General features: G+C 35.4%; 1 protein-coding gene across 4 annotated transcripts; it reads right to left on the bottom strand.

Moving 5' to 3' along the window:
- Positions 1-377: 377 nt before the first annotated feature.
- LOC128224816 (protein FAM102A-like) lies at positions 378-23006 on the bottom strand. 4 transcript variants are annotated; one of them, XM_052934877.1, is made up of 12 exons: positions 22899-23006; positions 19851-19931; positions 19412-19587; positions 18037-18157; positions 15561-15664; positions 13879-13965; positions 12550-12701; positions 10303-10465; positions 9876-9930; positions 6532-6561; positions 4392-4509; positions 378-3913 (listed from the first exon to the last, which is right to left on the bottom strand). In XM_052934877.1, exons 3-12 carry the CDS (start codon positions 19558-19560, stop codon positions 3861-3863), a joined length of 1032 nt encoding a protein of 343 aa, XP_052790837.1. In that variant the 5' UTR covers positions 19561-19587; positions 19851-19931; positions 22899-23006; the 3' UTR covers positions 378-3860. The 4 variants fall into 4 exon arrangements, with proteins under 4 accessions (XP_052790837.1, XP_052790838.1, XP_052790840.1 ...); XM_052934878.1 differs by having other exon boundaries at positions 22877-22982; XM_052934880.1 differs by lacking the exon at positions 6532-6561 and having other exon boundaries at positions 379-3913.
- Between the last annotated feature and the right edge of the window lie 720 nt (positions 23007-23726).

Genomic DNA, 23726 nt, shown 5'->3' with positions numbered 1-23726 from the left:
TAGAACCCTCTACTCTATCTAGAACCCCTCTATCTAGAACCCCTCTACTCTATCTAGAACCCCTCTACTTTATCTAGAACCCCTCTATCTAGAACCTGAACCCCCCCTATCTAGAACCCCTCTATCTAGAACCCGAACCCCCTATCTAGAACCCCTCTATCTAGAACCTGAACCCCTCTATCTAGAACCCCTCTACTCTATCTAGATCCCCTCTACTTTATCTAGAACCCCTCTATCTAGAACCTGAACCCCCCTATCTAGAACCCCCCTATCTAGAACCCGAACCCCCTATCTAGAACCCCTCTATCTAGAACCTAAACCCCCCTATCTAGAACCCCTCTATCTAGAACCCCTCTATCTAGAACCCCTCTACTCTATCTAGAACCCCTCTACTTTATCTAGAACCCCTCTATCTAGAACCTGAACCCCCCTATCTAGAACCCCTCTATCTAGAACCCGAACCCCTCTATCTTCTAACAATATAATTATATAAGATGCATTTTCAGTAAACTAGAAGTCAAATACAAACCCTCTATCTTCTAACAATATGATTATATAGAAGTTGCATTTTCAGTTTACTAATAGTCAAATAACAAACTGATTCTACAAATCTACATGTAAAATGGCAAGCCTATATTTCCCAAAGTTAACCTACATGATTAGTTGGTATTGCACTATTTCAAAATAACACAAATAATGATAAAAAAAATACTTTGCTCACAGCATCTTACATTTCAAACTAATTCTAGAACAAGCACTATCAAACAAAGAACAACAACAGAACATTTTCAATTGTTACTTTGCTAAACTTTTTAGTCAACTTTAACTACATTGATTTGTACTAGTTTATTACTATCTATTTTATTTTATCTATTTCACAAGTATTCACTATAATCTTCTTTTTATTCTGATTTACAGGTACCATAATACTGAAATTTACACATTTTTTTTTAATTTTGAAAGAGATTTATGACCAGAGTAATTGAAAAAAAAATCTTCATTAGAAGAATATGAACACAAATCATGTAACAATGTTGTTGAAAAAATAGTTAAATAAAGCACACACAATTTTGTTCATAATTATGATGCATTACTGTGTGAGATGAAATATATTTCATTTTAGTATATATAAATATCACATCTATGAACTATATTTTAATTTTTTATATACATGTCATATAAATCAACAAGAAGAGATGTTTAAAGAACATAATGCCTCCTGAGCATCATGTTGTCAAAAATATTTGGAAAATTGAATAAAATATGCGTAGTCTGAAATGCCAGCTGATTTGACTTGATGAACTCAAAATCTGTTAAACAATAGGGGTCATCTACTAGTCACTTCCAACCTCCAACTTAGGTTTGAGGTATCATTTGGAAATGCTCCCTGAGCACCAAGTGTCAGAAATATTTGGAAAATTGAATCTATTATGCATAGACTAAAATGCCAGCTGATTTGACCTGATGAACTAAAAATCTGTTAAACAATAGGGGCCATCTACTGGTCACGTCCAACTTCCAAGTCAAGTTTGGGGACCAAAGCTCCAGGTATTGTTCAGTTTTCACTCAGACAAGCTTTCGCATGTATGGTCACTGGGACCTTGACCTTTGACACATCAACCTAAAAATGATCAGGGGTCAACTACTGGTCACGCCCCAACCTCCAAGTCAAGTTTGAGGGCCATGGGTGCAGGCATTATAAAGCTATCAATCTGACAAGCTTTGGTTTACCGACCTAATGACCGACATGTGCAAAGCAATATATCTCCTCCTTCTTGAAGGAAGCACAGTTACATAAGAATGCCCAAGCTCACCTGCTAATTACTATAAACAGCTTAAATTTCGCAAGAGTTTTACTCGAATCAAACTGGACATGAATTTAAAACCTAGCAAAATAATTTATCTACCAAAGTTCATTTATGTTAAAAAAAAATGCCTTTGCATATTTTAAACCTTTTGAAAACAAGAAAAAAAATGAACTTTGCAAAGTTATTACAGAACCCTACAGCATTGTACACAAATTTTTTAGGGCTCTGTTGCATATTTCACCTGGATTTCATTAGCAAATATAGCACACACACACACACACATCAATTATCAGTAACAGACTGATTGAACACACAATTTCTTAAAATAGCAAATTTCAAACAGCAAAGTTAAGCTGAAACATTTTAAAACTTTATACTTAGCTAGCTTTAAAGATCTTAGCGGATCAAATTCATTGAAACTAAAAACTAATAATTTAAAGACATGATCATAACTATTAATAAGTTCATTAAAGGAAGCTAATGTTAATAGTGGTTATAAAAACACATCTATTTTTATGAGCAAACATTTAAAAACATCTATACATAAAGCATAAAGTACATTTACTTTTGCATAAATATAATTTAAGAATGGAATACACCTTTTAAAGGGACAAGACACCAGATAAAACCAATGCAAGAAGAAAATCAAAAAATCATAAAATTAGATTTCGTTGTGCACATTAAATCTTACTTACTGATGTATCATGATTCAAATGACACATGTATCTTTTTTGCATAGTTTTTCAATTGAAATTTACTGGGTCTGTCTACCTCTTAAGTTCGAGTAAATTTAAAAATTGCGTCGGTATATGTATCTGTACTTATCATGCAAGTTTCACATGCTAAATATACACACTATTAACTGGGAAACCATTATGTGCTATTTTTAAACTGGTAAACTCAGCTGAGACAGGGACAGAATGTTCTTTTAATCATGTAAAATGATGAATTATCGGCCTCATACTAGCTGGTATTGGTAATTCAGGGCAAAACTGTATTTGCCTCTTATGAGACCATCTGGTGTCTAGTCCCTTTAAGAGGGAAAGGTAAGGGGGAAATGGTTAAGAATAATGAAACAAGAGCTCCGCTGAGCTAACGCCAAATTGTATCTGTTTTTTAGTCAATAAAGAAGAAGAACTGTTAATAAAGCCAGAGTTATGCACCCTGATACACATGTGAAAATCAGCACTGGTAACATATGTACGAAGTTTCATAAGAATATATTGAACAGTTTTCTTAAGGTAATGCCAAGTGTAAAGTTTTTCAATGATAATGGCACTGAAGCTGCCTATGGCACCAAAGCTATCACTTTACTTTGACTTTTTCTTTCCATAAAACATGAAACAAGCTATAAAATACCCAGTACAAAAAAATGCAACTAAAAATAGCTGTAAGGTTTGAACAATAAGAGTAATAAGGAAACAAGAGCGCCATTGTTTTTTCAGTCTAACAAGGGCATAACTGAATGCATTAAAGTAAGAGTTATTGGCCTTGCTGTAAGTATTGTGTTGGGCAACATGCATTTCAAGTTTCATTTGAATATTTTGAATAGTTATGACTAAGGTAAATGTTTTTAAACCACAATGATGATGCAAAAGCCATGACTTCATGTCAAATTCTTTTATCATAAACCAGATGTGATAAAAATCAAGCTATTAAATTTAGGCAAATGATGAACAAGATGCAAGAATAAGATTCAAATGATCCATGTGCAATAAAAATATACATATCTTAAACAATGTCACTGGTTTTGTATATCTTTCTACAATGAGTATCTGACACTATTTGTTAACATCTCCATGGTAACATGGTGAGCAGGTTTGCATGACAACATCAAAATCATACATCAAATTATTAATGCCAAAACATCACAACTTTGTTAATAACAACTTTTTTCATGAAAAACATCACTGTAAGATTCTATAATGTAACCATGGCAACAGCAAACATGAAGGTTTCCATGACAGTAAGTCAATGTCCCACAGCAACCAGGTTGCTTGGCAAAGTGGAAGATCACAGGCACTAGGAGTTTCAGCTAGATGCAAGATATCCTCATCTCAGGGCCATAGTCCCATCCTTGCCCACCAGTAGCTGAAGCCCTGAAGCTGTATATGAAAAACACAGTTGATTGTATACATCATAATGAATTTAAGGCATAATTGTTTTGTTATAGAAAAAAATGAAAATAGAACAGATAAACAAATGTGTTTAAAATGATAAATAAATGCATTATTCACAAAAAATATGGATTCTATATAATTTATCTGGAATCAACCCATTAGCAGAATGAAGATATTAAAACCATGTAAACAGGAAAAATACTTGTTTTGTTTACTCATATTGCTTTTTATAACACCAGAATTTCATTTCAAGATTCTGATCCAAGTTATCAATTAAAGAAAAATGCTGCGGTCGGGTAGACTTAATGTTTTACTTTTTATCCAGACTCAGATCTTAAATTCCACCCATATTTGAAACTCATTTGCAACTTCTCTAAATAATAAAGTTGGGGACTGATGATTTCAGACAGGGACTGCTGGATTATATTGTTACACCAAATTTTCCATAAAAGTGAAAGCTTACATTCATCCTGCTCAAGTGGTTTGAGATCAGTTGACTTAAGTAGCTCCTCCACGAGGCCCTCCGCGTCAACCCGAGTCTGGTCTACACGACGCTCCTTCAGGCTACCTTCATCCAGCTTCTATAAAGCAGAGGAGCAAGAGTAGGTTACCCACTGAGTAGTCAAGGGAAGTAATTCGATATTTCACCCAAGGGAGGTAAGAATTAAAAAAAATATATCCAAGAAAGGTATTTCTTCGGGAAAAAAAATCCTATTCAATATGAGTGTGTGTAATTCATACATTTTTTTCAAAATGATTAAATTGGCAAACAAAAAATCAGGGGTTCATCGAACAGTACATGTTGAGAATTTGAAGAAATTCTGAATATAACTAAGGTAACGAAAAACATTCAAGGGAATGATTGTCTGTAAAACCATAATATTCAAAAGGAAAAACATCCCATATATGTAAATGGAAATTTAGTACTAAATGAAGCTCCAGGTTTCCTGTTTAGAATTTAAGCCTAGATTCTAGCCAAACATTCGGAAATGTAAAGCGTTAAGTAGGCAATAGAAACACTTCCAAAATACAGAATGTATTCACACCTAAGAAGCGACTCAAAGTGTACCTATCTATTGTTGTTCTACAAATTATATTTTGTGACCACTAAATGAAATCTTCTCAACTTATTGTGCATAAGAATAAACTATTATAATTACACTATAATACAGTGTACAATGACCACTGTATGTTTAAATAAAAAGTACAGATACGTTTAAACCATTTTTAACAATTAGAAATAAAGTACTTATACCCTTCTATCAAATAATATACAAATCAGTTACAAATGTATTGTAAACTATTATACATGTATTTACATTTGAAATAAATTATATATAAACAAAAATATGGCGTATTATACATTATGACTATTCCATATAAGTAACAAAATCAAACAAATCAACAGCAAAAAATTAGTGTATTACAAGCAGGGCTTTTAAAAGTTTTAATCCCCAATCTGTCCCGCGTGTTTTACCCAGCAAATTGTCGGTTTTTAGAAGCCCTGATTACCAGTGAATTTACACATCATTCTATATCTTAATGTGAATACATGTTCATAATCATAATAGTTTTCCTTTAATTTTACCATACAATGCATTTAAAAATGTATTTTATAATACTTGCTAAAATGTTGGCGGTAGTAATAAGTATAAGATAGTGTTTATTTTTGATATACTTAACAATGAAGTTGGCAGTCCAGTCCAAGCCCAAGGCCAACCAATTGTTGAGAAGACCAAAAATAAATGCTAACTTTTTTAAGTGTTCAGTGTGAAATGCCTATCTAATACCTCTCTTCAAGCCAGTGCCCAAGAGTGGGCTTCTAAATAAAACCAATAAAAGACTATGTGGAAATTTGGAGGTTGAATTCGTTACCATATGAAAATTTGGCGGTGGTTAAATTGGACCAATGGATTTTTAGTTTACAGAGCTCTTTTAAATGATTAAATTAGGATGTCTGGTTAGTGCACTGGCTTCTCACCTAGGAGACACAGGTTTAGTTGCCAGTCTGGGTGCATGTGAATTCGATTTGTGGTCACCAAGTCGGACAAGTTCGACTTGTCCGACTCGGTGACCACAAATTGAATGTCACAAGTGGGTTTTCTGCAGGTACTCCGTTTTACCCAACACAAGACCACAATCTCGCGCAACATTATGCTAACTAGATTGATTAATGTAAGTTGCGTAACTAGTTTTACAATAATTGTAAAAATAAATAAGTTTTAACTAAAAGATTTAATGAATATGGTGGTTCCATTGGCAGAGGCATTCACCTGAACACTAAATATTGCAAGCTGATAGTTCATGTCCACATGAGCAGAGCAAACTTAATTTTTATATTTTAACATATCGCAATAATATCTTTACACCGGCACCAAGCATAATATATACCATTTTCAGTAAATTGTTTTTAATGCTATCACTATAATAAGTTTAATACACATTTTTCAAAATTAGCCGTGAGAGAAAGAGTTCACGTCAGAGTGAATTTAGCACGTTAAAACACAAAGCACATTTAACTGTTTAAGAAGAGCACTTGTAGAGATAATTCTATGGTAGCAATGGGAAGATTAAAACACATATCTGGTTGATGGATTACTTACATGTATAGTTACTAAAGTGTGTGGGTGTATCTGTAACAAAATCCTCACTGATCTTCATTTGTATACAACACACATTTGTACATTGCTATATGCATGTACGCATGACAGTGTGTGGTTACCACATGATAAATTATGTCATATATGCTACGTCGGATGGCAATGTTTTGCTTCGAATGAAGACTTTAAACAAAGTTGATTTTTCTTACACTTCACCATTGTAAATGAAACAATGGGCAGTCCATGCCACTAAAAGAACCCCGCCTTCGTTCATTTACCGGTGTGTGATTGATTAGTTTTATCAAACACTTCGACAAACCTGTTTCCGAAATGTTTTGAAAGTGCTACTCAGACGGCCGTATTGTGAAATGTTTTGTCAAAGTGTTTTAAAAAAACTACACTCTCAATCAAACTCTGGTAAATGACCAAAGGCGGGGCTCCATAAGCAGGGTACACTGCTCTATGTTTCATTTTAATTGGTGAAGAAATAGTAAGTTATCTTTGTTTAAAGTCTTCATTCGAAGCAAAGTATTGCCTTCCGGTGTAGCATTTATGACGCAATTTATCGCGTGGTATATACACACACTGCATAAGTAATATGTATTACACACTCTACCCATGAAGTACGCAATGTACACAATGTACATTCATAATTATATACAGGTATGCTATAGTACAATATTTGCTGTACACACTGCCCCAGTAATTTCTTATACATAGCCAATGAAAAGTAAATGTCAAGAGCTGTCACAGAGACAGCGCGCTTGACTTATCCACCGCTTTTCAGTGTAAGGATTGAAAAGTTCTGGTGAAAAATGCATGGATCACTGTATTAAGTCTCAATTCAATAAATGAAGTAGTTGGTGAGATATTAACCTATATGTGCTTACATGCAAAACCTTGACCAGAATTTCTAAATTGAATAATAAAGGGGTAAAAATTATATCATATGCAAGATAGAGTGATCTAACTTGATTTATTAAGATGGTTGAATGGTTGGGAGCCTGTGTATAAAGTTTCAATGCAATACATGATGTATTCCCTTAGGTATTGACTAAAATGCGGTTACTGTCAAATAAAAAAAGGGCCTTTATTTGAATTTAATGCAAACTAGAGTAATCTTACTTGGTTATTTAAGTAGATTGGATGGCTGAGTACCATTGCATAAAGTCTCAATGCAATACATCAAGTAGTTGCTGAGATATTATCCATGTGTGCTTACATGCAAAACCTTAACCAGAATTTCTAAGTCGAATAATAAAGGGCCATTATTATTTTGCATTAAATACAACTAAAGTTATCTAACTTGGTTAATTAAGTAGGTTGGACGGTTGAGTACCATTGCATAAAGTCTCAATGCAAAACATCAAATAGTTGCTGAGTTATTAAACTATGTGTGCTACATGCAAAACCGTAACCAGAATTTCTAAGTCAATTAATAAAGGCCCATTATCTGCATTATATTGAAATAAGTGTTATTTAACTTCCATTAATTCAGAAGGTTAGATAGTTGGGAATACATATCTAAAGTTTTAGTGCAATAAATGATGTATTTGCTGAGATAATGACTTAAAGGTGCCTACATGCAAAACCTTAACCGAGGTGTGACGCCAACGCCGGGGTGGGTAGGTATAGCTCTATTTATTTTTATAGTCGAGCTAATCATGTACATTGTTATGTACATGTAGGTAAGTAAAGTGTACTGTACACACTACCCAAGTAATTTCTTATACACAGCGAATGCAAAGTATACAATGTACTTTCTTATGTACATGTAGGCAAGTAATATGTACTGTACACATTACTCCAGTAATTTCTTATATGCAGAAAATTGAATGAAATATGCATGGACCAAAATGACAGCTGATTTGTCATTGACACTGGATGCCTTTAAGGCAGTTTTTAGATTATGACCATTCAAAGTGTGAAGATAGTAGGTACAGTTTTTAATCAAGATATGATGACTGATATTTGCAGATAAACATGTATCCTCTTTGCAGCAGGGGATATGTAAATATGACTTAAATTTTAATGACCAATATGAGTTGTGACCTTAACCTTTGACTCTATGATCTCAAAATCCATACGGGTCATCTACTGGACACCCCAAACCTAAATGTCAAGTTTGAGTGACATGGGTGAAGGCATTGTCGAGTTATCACACAGACAAGCTTTTTGAGTTCAAGGTGAATGTGACCTTGACCTTTGACCTCATGACCCTTAAAATCAATAGGGGTCATCTCCTGGTCAGGACCAACCTCCAAGTCAAGTTTGAGAGCCATAGGTGCAGGCATTGTCGAGTTATCACACTGACAACCTTTTCACTTTCAATGTCACTGAGACCTTAACCTTTGACCCCTAAAATCAATATGGGTCATCTACTGGTCAGGCCCACCTTACATGTCAAGTTTGATGACCATAGGTCCAGGCATTGTTGAGATATCACTCAGTCTTGCGTATGATTTTTGAAATGATATAAAATTATTAGCGGTATTTTTAGCTATTAATTGACAACCTCATTTATATAAAGGCTAATAATTTTATCTGTACACAATTCATACACATTTTTTTTCTGAAGATTAAAGTTGTATGTTTAAACATAATAATTACAATTACAATAACTTTGTACTGTTAAAAGTAGTTACTGACCTAAGGAAAAATGAAATTGTGATTAAATCATAAGACTCTAATAAACATGTAAGCAGTTCTGGTACTTGCTATATGTATTTCATGGCTGGAAAATGCAAGGCAAAATATCCCAATAGATAACAAGACACTTCAGTCAGGAAAAGAAGGGTGAACCAAATACATATATATATATAAAAACATTAGATCTCTTTGTAAATCAAAGCTGTTATGAACTGAATAAGCAAACGCAACAAAACACTATACATCAAAACATAAACATCACTTTCAGACTTCCACATTTATATACAGAACAATTCTTCCCATAAATATGACTAGGATTTTAGCACGGTTTTATAAGGAGAGGGTGCTGCAGATGAGGGACCGGGTGCTAAGGGAGAAAAGGGTACAGTCTATCAGGATAATTAGAAATTAAACATTAAGAATTTGACAAAAAGATGTCAGAAACTGTTCTTACAATCAACTGCCAAATACTTAGAGCTTGTAAGTATGTATACTCACATTATAAATTTTAATCAAAACTTGCATTAATTTCTATGATGGCACAAAGGTACACATGCTGGCTTCCACGAAGGCTGAGGCGTGCTACCATAAAAGGACAGGGTGCAACACCCTTTACCTCTTTAGCTAAAACCCTAAATATAACAGACATATACATACCAGTTAGCGTACACAATTGACCAAATAAACACGGCGCTTACCCTTCTTCTTTCCAACTTGGCAAATTCTGTGAGAGCGGACCCAGCACTTGGACTCCTGCAGGACAAACAAACAATCAACATTATTGTCAGATATATAATAAATGAGGAAATCAACACAGCAGTAATGTCCCTTTGCATTTCAATAATACTAGGGGCAAACAGACTAGTTGTTCAGACATATATCTGACAGTCAAGGAACTGAAGTTGGGCACCATATCATGTACATATTGTAAATTTAAGTAAGAAATAGAGAAAATCAAGCCACTAGCATTCCCGCGTGGTGTGTGTAGGGTGTTGTTCCTGAGTAAAGGCCAGTACCCAGGCTTTTCTGCCGTCGTTGGTCAGGCAACCGTTTTTTGGGCATTATATTATGTTCACAATGTAAACTTCAGTAAGAAATACAAAATCAAGCCATAAGCATGCCCACCTGGTGTGTGTAGGATGTTGTTCCTGAGAGGTATTGGGACCGGTTCCCTGGCTGTTTTGTCTACTGTGTGTCAGGGAACCGTAGTTGGAGCCATTCCGGGAGTGCTGACTCGTGTAACTAGAGTTACGGGAGTGACACAACTCAAACTCTTTATCTGAGTCCTCTGTTAGAAAAATATGGCTAACAACATTGCATATTAAATGAGAATAGCTAACACTAACACTAACTAACAACTATCATTGGATTATGTCCGCACTCCATGAAGACATTACTTCCCTTTGCAAAAAGTTATCACTGCATTACTAATTTATTTGACGATGATCAAAATCACTTGACATTATTCAATATTTGTTTGTATATATTCTATTAATGACAAAAACATACTCTTACAACAAAAAATAATGAGTAAGTAAAACATTAATTTATAAAATTATCACTGCACAGGAGATTTTTATTTATGTTACAACAATAAAATCAGATAATGACCTAAATTCATATACTGTGAAATCATTAATGTTCGTGGGGCATTAATGTTTGTGGTTTTCCTGGGTTGGGTGATCCACGAATTCAAGATCCCACGAAATATAGACCCTTTATTCACTTTTTCAATTGCCTTGTTACGTACATACTGTAGTATATTCTTTACAGAGGTCGCAGTATACAGCGTAAATACCGAACTCACTGTATATCTGACTATAATTGTTTTGGTAATATATTATATCTGCCTTCAACAAATAATAAACCAAAACATTTCATTGTGTTTTTATTGAGCAATGATGAACACGTGCTGTCCATGAAAATCTCCAGGTTTACAAGATGTGCGTGTTTAGTGTCGGTAATCGATTTTTTTTCTTTAATGAAATATTTAATCAATTAAATTGATTGTTTGTACACAAATATACGCACCTTCTCGGTGTTTTCAGTTTGAAAAATTCTTAATTGATATTCAATTTTTTCGCCTATCTTCATCTTTGATTAGGGTCCATCTTCTTTTATGACTGTTATTTCCAATTAAATCGATAATTGACATGGGTATATGCTCTAATTGGCATGTTGTACCACTAAAGTGAGTGTCATAAACGTGCGACGTTGAAGACGGAAATCAAGTGCCCAGCGCTTGGAGATTATGCAGACGATTTAGGACGATTGCAGTTTCGGATTTTTTTTTCAAAAATGAAAAACCACGAATTCAAGTACCCACGAAAATGTAAATTTTCAGAAAACCACGAAATTTCATGCCAACGAATATAAATGATTTCACAGTACCAAGTTTGTTGCACAAAAGAATCAGCTGAAACAATTCTCTCTGCACAATTGTCTGTCAAGGGATTCTACTTTTCATTGGTTTAGTTTATACTTATTTAATTCAGCAAGATTATATAGACAGCTCAGAGCTGATATGACTCACGCTCGAGTCCATTTCCTGGGTGGAAACCAGTACATGTGTCCCTTTTGAGTTGCCATAAGATAGTACCAAATACAAAATAATCAATTCATCAATACTTTTGTGGACATGAGGGCAGAAACTATAGTTGGTATTTTAAATTAATTTTTGAGAATATTTAAAAATGCACTCTTACTCCCAAATAAGATTTACCACAATAAATAATATTGTTTTAATATTCCACAAAGGATGAATAAATGTCGCAAACAAGGAAGGATACCGAGTTTAATTTGAAAGAAATAAGCATAAAACACAGTATTTCTACCTTATAAGACTATAGTTGACCACAGTAAATCTTTTAGCAATCATTTAATATTTTTGCGCTTTCTGCTATTAAATACACGGTTACATCTTTTAATCAGTAATTAATATTTCCATAAATGCATTATTTAGTAAGTAATTAAAGGTAAATCAGTCAAAATTAATGTTTGTTATACATGTGTATGTATTGATTTTGAATAAGAGTGTCACTTTAAGGTGTCTGCTCTAGAGTTATGGAATGGTGCTGCATCCTATCTGTTTTTGGTATCACTCTTCTGCCCACATTAAGATGCAATGTATCCTTTTCTCCCTTAGCACACTATCTCCCTGTTGTCATTTTTAAACCCTTACTCAAACCCTACTGCTTATATTTGTGTGTATTAGTAACCTAGGATGCCTTAGTGAAGCATTGGTATCTAAGATATTGGACAAGTTTTGTGCAGCAGACATTAACAATTCATGTGCTTTAAAAATCATTAACTTCTGAAGATATATATAGAAACACCAGATACAACTACTATTCAATGAACAGCAAGTCTTACCTCTTGAGATTACACTGGGCCTATCTTTACGGGGCAGACTCCCAAAGCCGCTACTGTTGGACGCCAGACTGCTCTCATCTTCAAGGGGAACAACCCTTGAGTTTGTCCCTGACTCATCCTCCTCCGGCACCAGGAACTGAGACTGGGTCATTCTGAGGGGGAAACAACCAGTCAAATTACAGTTAAGATATAAAACCAGTGGTACAACAAGGGTATCCACATGAAAGTCCCAAGTAATTTGAAAAATCTGATTTTTGTAAGCTTCAAGGAGGAAAATCTGCAGCACCTTACCAAAATAAACAAAATCATAGCAAAACATGATAAGGTAAGATTTTGTCAAAATATCTTATTTTAAACAGTAAGTATGAAAAACAATTTAAGCTATCAACTTGCTATAAACCAATTTCTAGTATGAGCCTGTTTTTTTTGGTTTCAAAAAAATGCTGTAGTTTTTTCTGAACACTTAGTCATGAGAATCTAATCGATGGAAACTTCGACAAAAATATAGGATAAGGTACACAGCAATTTACTAAATTGTCCATTTTTGCAAACTTATCATCTGTTTATGCGCTCTTAAAATAATGCTCACTAATTAAAAGTTTTTTTCTGAAAACATCACAAAAATCATAATGAAAAGTTCTCAAAATTTATGGTATGATGCAGTTACCGAAAGTTATGGTAAGGGGCAGTGCCTTTTCTTGACAGAGAACACAGATTTTCATTTCTCATTGCAGACAAGTCCAGAATTTATGCTGAATGCTTTGAAATAAAGGAGGAGAGAACTCATCAAGGTTCAACTAATTTTAAAATGTGTTCCGTCATTAGCTTATCTTTTACAGATGTGTTAACTGAAAGCTAGTTTTTAATTTACAGTAATATTAATTTTGTAATAAAATTGTTTACAATATGTACGAAAATTGACATGGTATAGACACTGGGTGTATTGCTATAAGATAAGAACTTGTTTCGGAAAATCGTTAACTGGATTTCCTTATTAGGAACTAGAGGGATGGAAAATGAGACACATTCTATACTACATGTGTATTTTCAAGTTTGTAAAACTTGAGTTAAGGGACTAGACACAAGATGATACAATTGCAAGAAAAAATAAATTTGTCAAAAACATCATTGTTTACAACGTATTGAATCTTACTAACTGATGTAACATCCATTCTGACACCATTATTTTTTGCAGTTTTGCGTTTTTTCCCATTTCAAATCAACTGTGTTTGTCTTCCTCATAAATCTTGATTCGTGAACGATAAATAGCATGTTTGAATTTTAAGTTGCAAAACTAGTGTCCAGTAGCCAAACAAAAGAAAAACTCACGCCTTAAACACTGGATCCCCCGACTTCAAGGATACAGAAAGAGTGACTTGTAGAGTGGAGTTGTCCTGCCTATGTTTGGAGTCATACCTGAAAGAAAGAAAAAGGTTCAAAGAGTTAAAATAAAGGAGAACACCAGGTCCTCAGACTTCAGGGACACAAAGTTAAGTAGAATTGTGCTTGGGATGTTCGAAGTCAAACCGGCAGTGTAGAATCAATTTATTGTATATTTCGTTTATAAAGGTCTGCCCTCGCCCATCGGTTATTGCATGTTAAATTTGTGATGATTCCAAGTTATAAGGCATATAATGATGTTTCTTAACTGTTATCTTTATTGACTTTATCATATGCGGATACTTGTTATATTGAATTGTCAAATTTTAGAGAAGCCATGGATTTCATTTTGTTTGAAAGTAGCAGAAAAATTGCCAATCTCCAACATCAGGTTCAACGAGCAGCAAAAAGTACCCGAAACTATTTACTGTTTTTTTTTCAACTACAGTATTGTTTTAATACCACTGAGATAAAATGTATAAAATAACCTAATATATAATGCTTTTTATTATATACACAATATATATTGCAAAATATGACAAGAGATGTTAGTGAAACATTTATGCCCCCTTGGGAGCCAAATTGTTAGTAGGATTTGGACACTTAAATAAAATATGGACAATCAGAAAACCTTTTTTCAGCTTACAGTCACACTGACCTTGACCTTTGACCCACTGACCTCAAAATCAATAGGGTTCATCTGCTGGTCATGACCAATAAGCCTACCTAGTATGAGGTCCCTGGGTCAAAGCGTTCTCAAGTTATTGATCGGAAACCGTTTTTCATGTTAAGGTCACACTGACCTTGACCTTTGACCCACTGACCTCAAAATCAATAGGGTTCATCTGCTGGTCATGACCAATACACCTACCAAGTATGAGGTTCCTGGGTCAAAGCGTTCTCAAGTTATTGATCGGAAACCGTTTTTCATGTAAAGGTCACACTGACCTTGACCTTTGACCCACTGACCTCAAAATCAATAGGGTTCATCTGCTGGTGATGACCAATACACATACCAAGTATGAGGTCCCTCGGTCAAAGCGTTCTCAAGTTATTGATCGGAAACCATTTGGTATTCCGACCGACCGACAGACAGACAGACCGACCGACCGACCGACCGACCGACATGTGCAAAACAATATACCCCACTTTTTTCAAAAGGGGGCATAAAAATATGGTAGCCTGCATTCCACTTCAGTGCAGTATGGATGTATTTCACTGCCCTGACATTACATCATAACAAGTATAATTGAGCGATGTCAATTTGACATCATCAAACTTAATTGTGTGCCATTGAAATGAAACCATGCTTTTAAGTGATTTAAACCAGTTATGTATATAAGTTCTGCGTTTGGATCCAGAAAATCCTATTTGACAATCAAAGATTTTTGAAGATTTTAACTTTTCTCTCTGCTAGCACCACGTGAAATCTGCTGAATCCTCTTGAGTCAAATACAACCTCTCAGATTAAAACACAGTACTAATAACCCTTTTATATTTGCATCTGTAATGGTGTCTCCAAGATTCGTTTTTCATTTAATGCCCAAAAGACAAACTATGTTCAAAGACCCAAACTTGTAGGATGCTGCTCATACAAATTTATATAAACATATGAAGTAAAATAACCATACCCCTCAAGCAGGAACTTGCGTTGCTGTGAGCTAGACCCAGCATATTCAGCCAGGTTGATGTCAGCAAATCCCAGCTTTTGGTATGTTTTACCTCCCTTTAGTTCCTGTAAAATAAATCATATCAATTTGAAACATATTTCTGTGATATTTTAGTATACATATACATGTACTAAACAAAAAAACTCATTTGAAGACAAACCAATTAGACTATTCAAACTCTTAATAATAATAGTTGTTATAAGATGTGTTATGATCGTGTTATGATTTTGTTAATGTTAACTTTTTACAGCCTATGATTGTCCCCATAACATACATGTACCAGCCCGAAAAAGGCCTGACACACACAAGGGTCCAGTATTCCCATTACATACCAGCCTGACACACACAAGGGTTCAGTATTCCCATTACATACCAGCCTGGCACACACAAGGGTCCAGTATTCCCATTACATACCAGCCTGACACACACAAGGGTCCAGTATTCCCATTACATACCAGCCTGACACACACAAGGGTCCAGTATTCCCATTACATACCAGCCTGACACACACAAGGGTTCAGTATTCCCATTACATACCAGCCTGACACACACAAAGGTCCAGTATTCCCATAACATACCAGCCTGACACACACAAGGGTCCAGTATTCCCATTACATACCAGCCTGACACACACAAGGGTTCAGTATTCCCATAACATACCAGCCCGACACACACAAGGGTCCAATATTCCCATTACTAACCAGCCTGACACACACAAGGGTCAGTATTCCCATTACATACCAGCCTGACAGAGGCCCGACACACACAAGGGTCCAGTATTCCCATTACATACCAGCCTGACACACACAAGGTTTCAGTATTCCCATAACATACCAGCCTGACACACACAAGGGTCCAGTATTCCTATTACATACCAGCCTGATACACACAAGGGTCAGTATTCCCATTACATACCAGCCTGACACACACAAGGGTTCAATATTCCCATTACATACCAGTCTGACACACACAAGGGTTCAGTATTCCCATTACATACCAGCCTGACACACACAAGGGTCCAGTATTCCCATTACATACCAGCCTGACACACACAAGGGTCCAGTATTCCCATTACATACCAGCCTGACACACACAAGGGTCCAGTATTCCCATACCATACCAGCCTGACACACACAAGGGTCAGTATTTCCATTACATACCAGCCGGACACACACAAGGGTTCAGTATTCCCATTACATACCAGCCTGACACACACAAGGGTTCAGTATTCCCATTACATACCAGCCTGACACACACAAGGGTCCAGTATTCCCATTACATACCAGCCTGACACACACAAGGGTGCAGTATTCCCATAACATACCAGCCTGACACACACAAGGGTGCAGTATTCCCATTACATACCAGCCTGACACACACAAGGGTCAGTATTCCCATTACATACCATCCTGACACACACAAGGGTTCAGTATTCCCATTACATACCAGCCTGACAAAAGCCTGACACACACAAGGGTCAGTATTCCCATTACATACCAGTCTGACACACACAAGGGTTCAGTATTCCCGTTACATACCAGCCTGACAGAAGCCTGACACACACAAGGGTTCAGTATTCCCATTACATACCAGCCTGACAGAAGCCTGACACACACAAGGGTTCAGTATTCCCATTACATACCAGCCTGACACACACAATGGTCCAGTATTCCCATTACATACCAGCCTGACACATACAAGGGTCCAGTATTCCCATTAAATACCAGCCTGACACACACAAGGGTCCAGTATTCCCATTACATAACAGCCTGACACACACAAGGGTCCAGTATTCCCATAACATACCAGCCTGATGGAAACCTGACACACACAAGGGTCCAGTACTCCCATTACATACCAGCCTGACACACACAAGGGTCAGTATTCCCATTACATACCAGCCTGACACACACAAGGGTCCAGTATTCCCATTACATACCAGCCTGACACACACAAGGGTCAGTTTCCCCATTACATACCAGCCTGACACACACAAGGGTTCAGTATTCCCATTACATACCAGCCTGATGGAAGCCTGACACACACAAGGGTCCAGTACTCCCATTACATACCAGCCTGACACACACAAGGGTCAGTATTCCCATTACATACCAGCCTGACACACACAAGGGTCCAGTATTCCCATTACATACCAGCCTGACACACACAAGGGTCAGTTTCCCCATTACATACCAGCCTGACACACACAAGGGTTCAGTATTCCCATTACATACCAGCCTGATGGAAGCCTGACACACACAAGGGTCCAGTATTCCCATTACATACCAGCCTGATGGAAGCCTGACACACACAAGGGTTCAGTATTCCCATTACATACCAGCCTGATGGAAGCCTGACACACACAAGGGTTCAGTATTCCCATTACATACCAGCCTGACACACACAAGGGTTCAGTAGTCCCATTACATAGTCATACCAGCCTGACAGAAGCCCGACACACACAAGGGTCCAGTATTCCAGTGTTGGCACTCCCTGTCATCTTACAGTCAAATACAAATTTGTGATTCCATTTCACACTGTGGTTTGACACCTCTTTCCTGAAAGGTTCAATGAATAGCATTGAATAAGTTCAACTCAGTGTTTGGTAAGGGCTACATCCTTTTCGAAAACAGGTAGGGTAGGTAGGCCTTTTCTTATTTTACCAACAGATATGATTTTGTATATAATATTTAACTAAGTGATTATATTACCTCAAGTATAATATATGAATCAACAGTTGCTCAAATGAAAGGGACTATAGATTGGTAAAAGACAACTTGGGGGGATGTTTTCCTGGCTCGAATGTATTTCAACTCAAACTAAGTATGTGAAAGCATGTGTTATGCAGGAAATGTCATTAAATGTTCAAATCTTGTCTTTGAAGTTGTCAAATTTGAACTGCCTTCGTAAAACAATTTGGATTAAACTTTAAGGTGGTGCATATGAAGCTGAAAATACTTCACTACTAATATTCAAAATTACTGGTACTCTGGTTTTTATTTTGAAACAATCAGCGCTGATTAGGTAAACTGAAATATTGGTCTGTTTTGGAAAATATCAACCAGTGTTTCAGCACAGTTATGGAAGGATGCGGCACCCTATACTTTTATGGTAGTTACTGTTATGTTCTGTCCCTATGGAGTCCAGCATGTACACCTTTCTGCCTTCTTGGAACGCAATGTTTAAGATCAAAATATTTCTTCTGATAAAAATGCCTTTTCTGTCGAATTCATAATGTCATATACCTAGGTGAACTGATCCATGTGCACTTTTCCCCTTAAGACCCTTGTCCCTCTTCTGCAGCACACTGTCTTTTTTTAAGCCTGGCTTATTTTAAGGGTTTCAATTTACAATGCATTCATGTGTATATCTATGAGCGAATCCCTTTAAACTAACATTGGGAATGGGTTCCAGTTTGACTATTGATAACTGGTCCCACTCAAGTAACCAAGTATCGATAGTACAATCGATTTTTGACAAAACCTTAGTTGTAGTTAGTTTTATTTTTGTACAATAACTTGCAATCCTTAACTATGCTTATGTTATGTGTATGTTTGAAGTTATTTAGGGTTGTTGTTGCTTTCCGCCATATTGTTTACAATAACAACTGAACACTTCTAAATTTTCATGTATAAATAAACTGAACAAGAGGAAAAACGAAAAACAACTTGCACATGGCAAACTTCGATAATTGATTATGACCAAATATAATCGATTTTCGCTGATTTCAGGCCCAACCAATTAATTTTTTATTAAAATCTATCATTAGAACATCACTTCTTTAGACAGTATAAGGAAGAAGTAAAACGTACCTCTCAGAGACGTCTGAGAAACTCCCTCCCTCCAAGAGTCGCAGCTTGGTGAAGAGGATTCCGCTAACAAATGGAACTGATGACAGTTCCTCAAGCTCAAAAGTCACATGGAACTTGTAACGCTTTTTACGAGACATAAAAGACATCATACTTCACGCCACTTAGAAAGGAGATCACTGAAAAAAGAAGTAAAAAGTATTAATTCAATTTAAAAACAATGTAATGATATCTATTATCCCAGACAAAGGATGGAAGTTAACAGAGACTTCTCTAATGACTCCCTCTGTTTAAAAGTCAGATTGTCTATAGTATAATGAAATTTTGAGAAATTTACAGACATTGACTGAAAGCAATTCCTAAAATGTAGTTGCAAAAAAAAATACTGTATCATTCTCATTTCTGTATTCAAAACTAAAACAAACAAAAAATGAAGTTATACCATAACACTTTCACTTGCGGCATCTATGCGTTGAAGTTTGTATTCTATTAAAACCAGAAAATGGGTAGATATTCCGAGACACTGAAACACAAAAAATAACTGAGTATGAAGGGCTTAGGCATATAATTTTTAATCATACAAAACCAGCTACATGTACATATACAACAGGTTCATTGAATGAAAGTTGAGAACACATTGACAATATATTTTATCCTACTCTAGACCATTCTTCTCAGTCGGTCTTTACTGAAGTTACTACGCATTTGCGTAATGTATCGCATTGGGAACATTTATACTTAATTTCATGTACATGTAAATATAAGAAATATTTTATCTTAATTTATGGCCACAATTTGTCAAACTTATTGATTTTTGAAACATGAATTTAAACAAATAACAGTTACTTGTGTTAGTGAATTGTAAAGACAATCATATTAACCACAATGTAACATTTTGTTCATTTTCTTTAAATGCAAAATTTTCCAATAGATTTACTTGTCTGGTTAATTCGGCAAAATTCCTTTTTTGCCTGGTCCAATTTGCAGTGTACGCAATTCGGATTTGATTCCACAAGCCCATTCGGGCTACCAGATGGGAAATTTTACTATCCCAAAACCAATTTCACTAGCACAAACATAAACACCATAAATAATCACTCGTTTGGAAGAATTTATTGAAGTTTGAATATGATGTTGACTACTAAGCGAGCACACTCATTCAATTTCAATAATTCAATAAATGATCCTTAATCAAAATCAAGTCAATGCGTCAAAATTTATTAAGCAAAGTGAAATTCTCGCAATCGAAAAAATCGCTCGCCCCACCCAACAGACAAAATATAGGTAGATAAGTTATAGTGAGACATATAAATAATAAAGCTTTCAAAAAGTTAAAAAAGGAGGAAATATTATCTGACTCTGTTAAACATATTATTTAAGATGATAAGAACTATGCATGTACAATTATTGTAGTTCTCTTATCCAATGCAAAGGGGTACATCATACAAAGGTTTTGGGTGGTCTGGGGTTTATTTACAGACCACCCAAAACCTTCAGCTGATGAACCCCTTTGATCTAATGCATCCTTGTCAAACCCAATATGCACCAGCGTTTGTGCAATGACAATTTCTTTCTACTTTCAGTTTCACTTTCGAGTTCTGGAAGCAAAAAACAACAACAAAAAACTCGTTTCTATTGCCAATATACCTATTAATGTTTTTTTTTAAACAAATGGCAAAGCAATATAAATGTATATAATAGAACCTTACTATGCTCTACATTGACAACGATTTAACTATGCCAACAGTTCTCCTTACTTTTGATTAAATTTGTCAGGAAGTAAACGAGCACCTGTTTCCCGCGCATTTAAGACAATGTTTGTAAAATGTTAATTTTCTTTTACGCATTTAAACTTAAAAAATATCATTTAATTTTTCGAAAATAATAAAAATTTATTTAAACAAAATAAATAAGTATCAATTTTGATATTGATATTTAGCGTAGCCGTTTTTCACTGCCATCGTCTGCCTAGGTTATCATTAATTTACATAAAAGGCGGAGTTATTGACGTCATTGAATTTGACACAGTTACTGGTTACAAAAAGATCGATAGTCACTTGTCATTTCAGGCTTTAATTACTCTTGTGAATGTCATGTGTTTATATATACTAATTGAATAATCAAACATTCTGCTCATGGCTTGCAGAATAAGGAATAAGCTTTTTGATCATCGTAAAATTCGGCGATTCTGACCTCGCTTTGATCTTTCGCCGTTGTCAAGGTGACTTGGGTCTTACTCGCTTGTATTGCCTGGTAGGATGCATCCTTAAATAATAAGCTTATAAAACACGATGCTGTACGCGTTTAATTGGCATGCTTTTTTTTATTTAATTTCGGTAGCCTTGGGCTATCAGACTACCGCAAATTTCAAACACTGCAATTTGGGGCACTCCTTTTTGACCTGGCATACTAGATTTGGAAAGTTGGTGTCAGTAATGTGTTGTTCACACTTAATTTACAAGTTATTTGGAGCAGTAAAAGTGTTCAAAGTAAGCACAAAATAGGGAAATGAGTAAAAAATGAGTTAAAATAGTCAGAGCAATATAAAAATTTGGTTCAATAAAATCAACATTATTCTTACAATGTATTATGTAATATTATTGATTGCTGTGTGTGTTTTGTTAGAACTGTGTATCATTGCATTGTGTGTTCGAATGAAGTTATCCAACGCTAGTCTAAAATAATAGACGTGTTATACGGGATTCTTCCAATCTTGCAGGTGCCCTTCATGTATATATCATTATGTTTTGACAGAATGAAATGAAGAAAAGCTGTCAAACTCAATTATGAGTTGGATATTTATTTTTTGTGTACGGAACTAATATAAAATAACATTATCTGGTAATATTTCTTGTTTTTATGATATTTTATAGACGCTACATGCTTTAACCCGGAATCCTGATCAGAACAACTACACACTTTTGATACTAAAAAATTTGTATGTGAAGGATTTGCCATATCAAAAATCTAAAAAAAATCTGTCAACGTACAATTATTTGGACTAATCCAACGCCAGACGGATCTTGATTGTAATGGGTACCAACAAGGAAGGGGAACTTGCGAAACAGGTAAAAAGTAGTTTTACATCCCTGTATTATATTATAATATACTCAAATAGTATTGATAATTTTTAAAAAATCTTGCTTTTTACACCAAAACCTATTGTGTCATGTATTGTTTTACTATTCAATTACCGGATACGCTAAAACTTTTAGAAGACAAGGGAAAATAAAACATGCATTATTTAAATTAAAGAGACTTCGTACCACTATAATATGGCACCATTCGGCTGAAGAGATCGTACCAGATATATATTACTTTTTCTTAGTTTTACACAATAAATGTCAAATACGAAAACGTAAACACATTCCCCACCCACTTTTATATACTGGGCGGAAACGTTTGTTTTTTTAATAAATTATAGACTGTCGACCAGCATTTACAAATTTAACATTTATAAAAACATACAAAGGTATTTTTTCATCATTACCAAAACTGAAATGACCACATCAGTGCTTCTATTATGGTGTAAAATTCACTTTTTAATTGTTTAAAAGCACCTGTTGCCCTGTTGTTATTCCATTACGCATGCGCAAAAGATTCTGTCATTAGAAAAACACTACCGTAATTAATCGGTTACACACCACTATTATTACAACCTAACTTCTGAACCTCAAGGATGGTTCAAAAGAGTAGCCAACGGTTGCGTTCAAATCCGAAAAATCAAATGGTTGGAACAACATTTTAAGGCTTCATATTCCACAATAGACGACTTACCCGGGCGGGGGAGTTTTTCATTAACTTATTGAAGATTTCAGACTAAATGGAGGATGCCATAAAATGTATAATCTATAAAACCGTTGATTGTAGTAGTAGCAGTAGTATTAAATCGCGCTAATGACAATCTCCCCCCTTTTCACATATTGTTTCATAGATTATTTTTTTCTAAGCAAATATTTTGAAAATAATGCCATCCCTTCACCTTAACGAATTCTTAACAAAGCTCATTGACGTAATTCAAACTCAGCTTGATTGGTTCTGTACTACATACTGGGAAGGGGGAGTTGGAATACGCGGTCATTTTTAGGTTTGTAAGATAAACTGCAAGTCCTGTTTTCAAAATATCAGCCCACCAGTAGAGGAGTTTGTCAAAATACAAAAGGAAGGATCACTTTGAGGAATACCATATCCGATCTGGTGTACGTATCTCACATAACAATATACAGGAGCGCACAGAAACAACAACTCCGGACACAAATACCGTAAATAGTGAGCTAATGAAAGCCAAGTTCAGGGGCGGACCAAGGAATTGACGTAA

The sequence above is a fragment of the Mya arenaria genome, chromosome 17 (genome assembly GCF_026914265.1).
Source record: "Mya arenaria isolate MELC-2E11 chromosome 17, ASM2691426v1".
NCBI classification, from domain to species: domain Eukaryota; kingdom Metazoa; phylum Mollusca; class Bivalvia; order Myida; family Myidae; genus Mya; species Mya arenaria.
The sequence above is the reverse complement of the archived record's forward strand: the minus strand, read 5'-3'. Positions and strand labels throughout refer to the sequence as shown.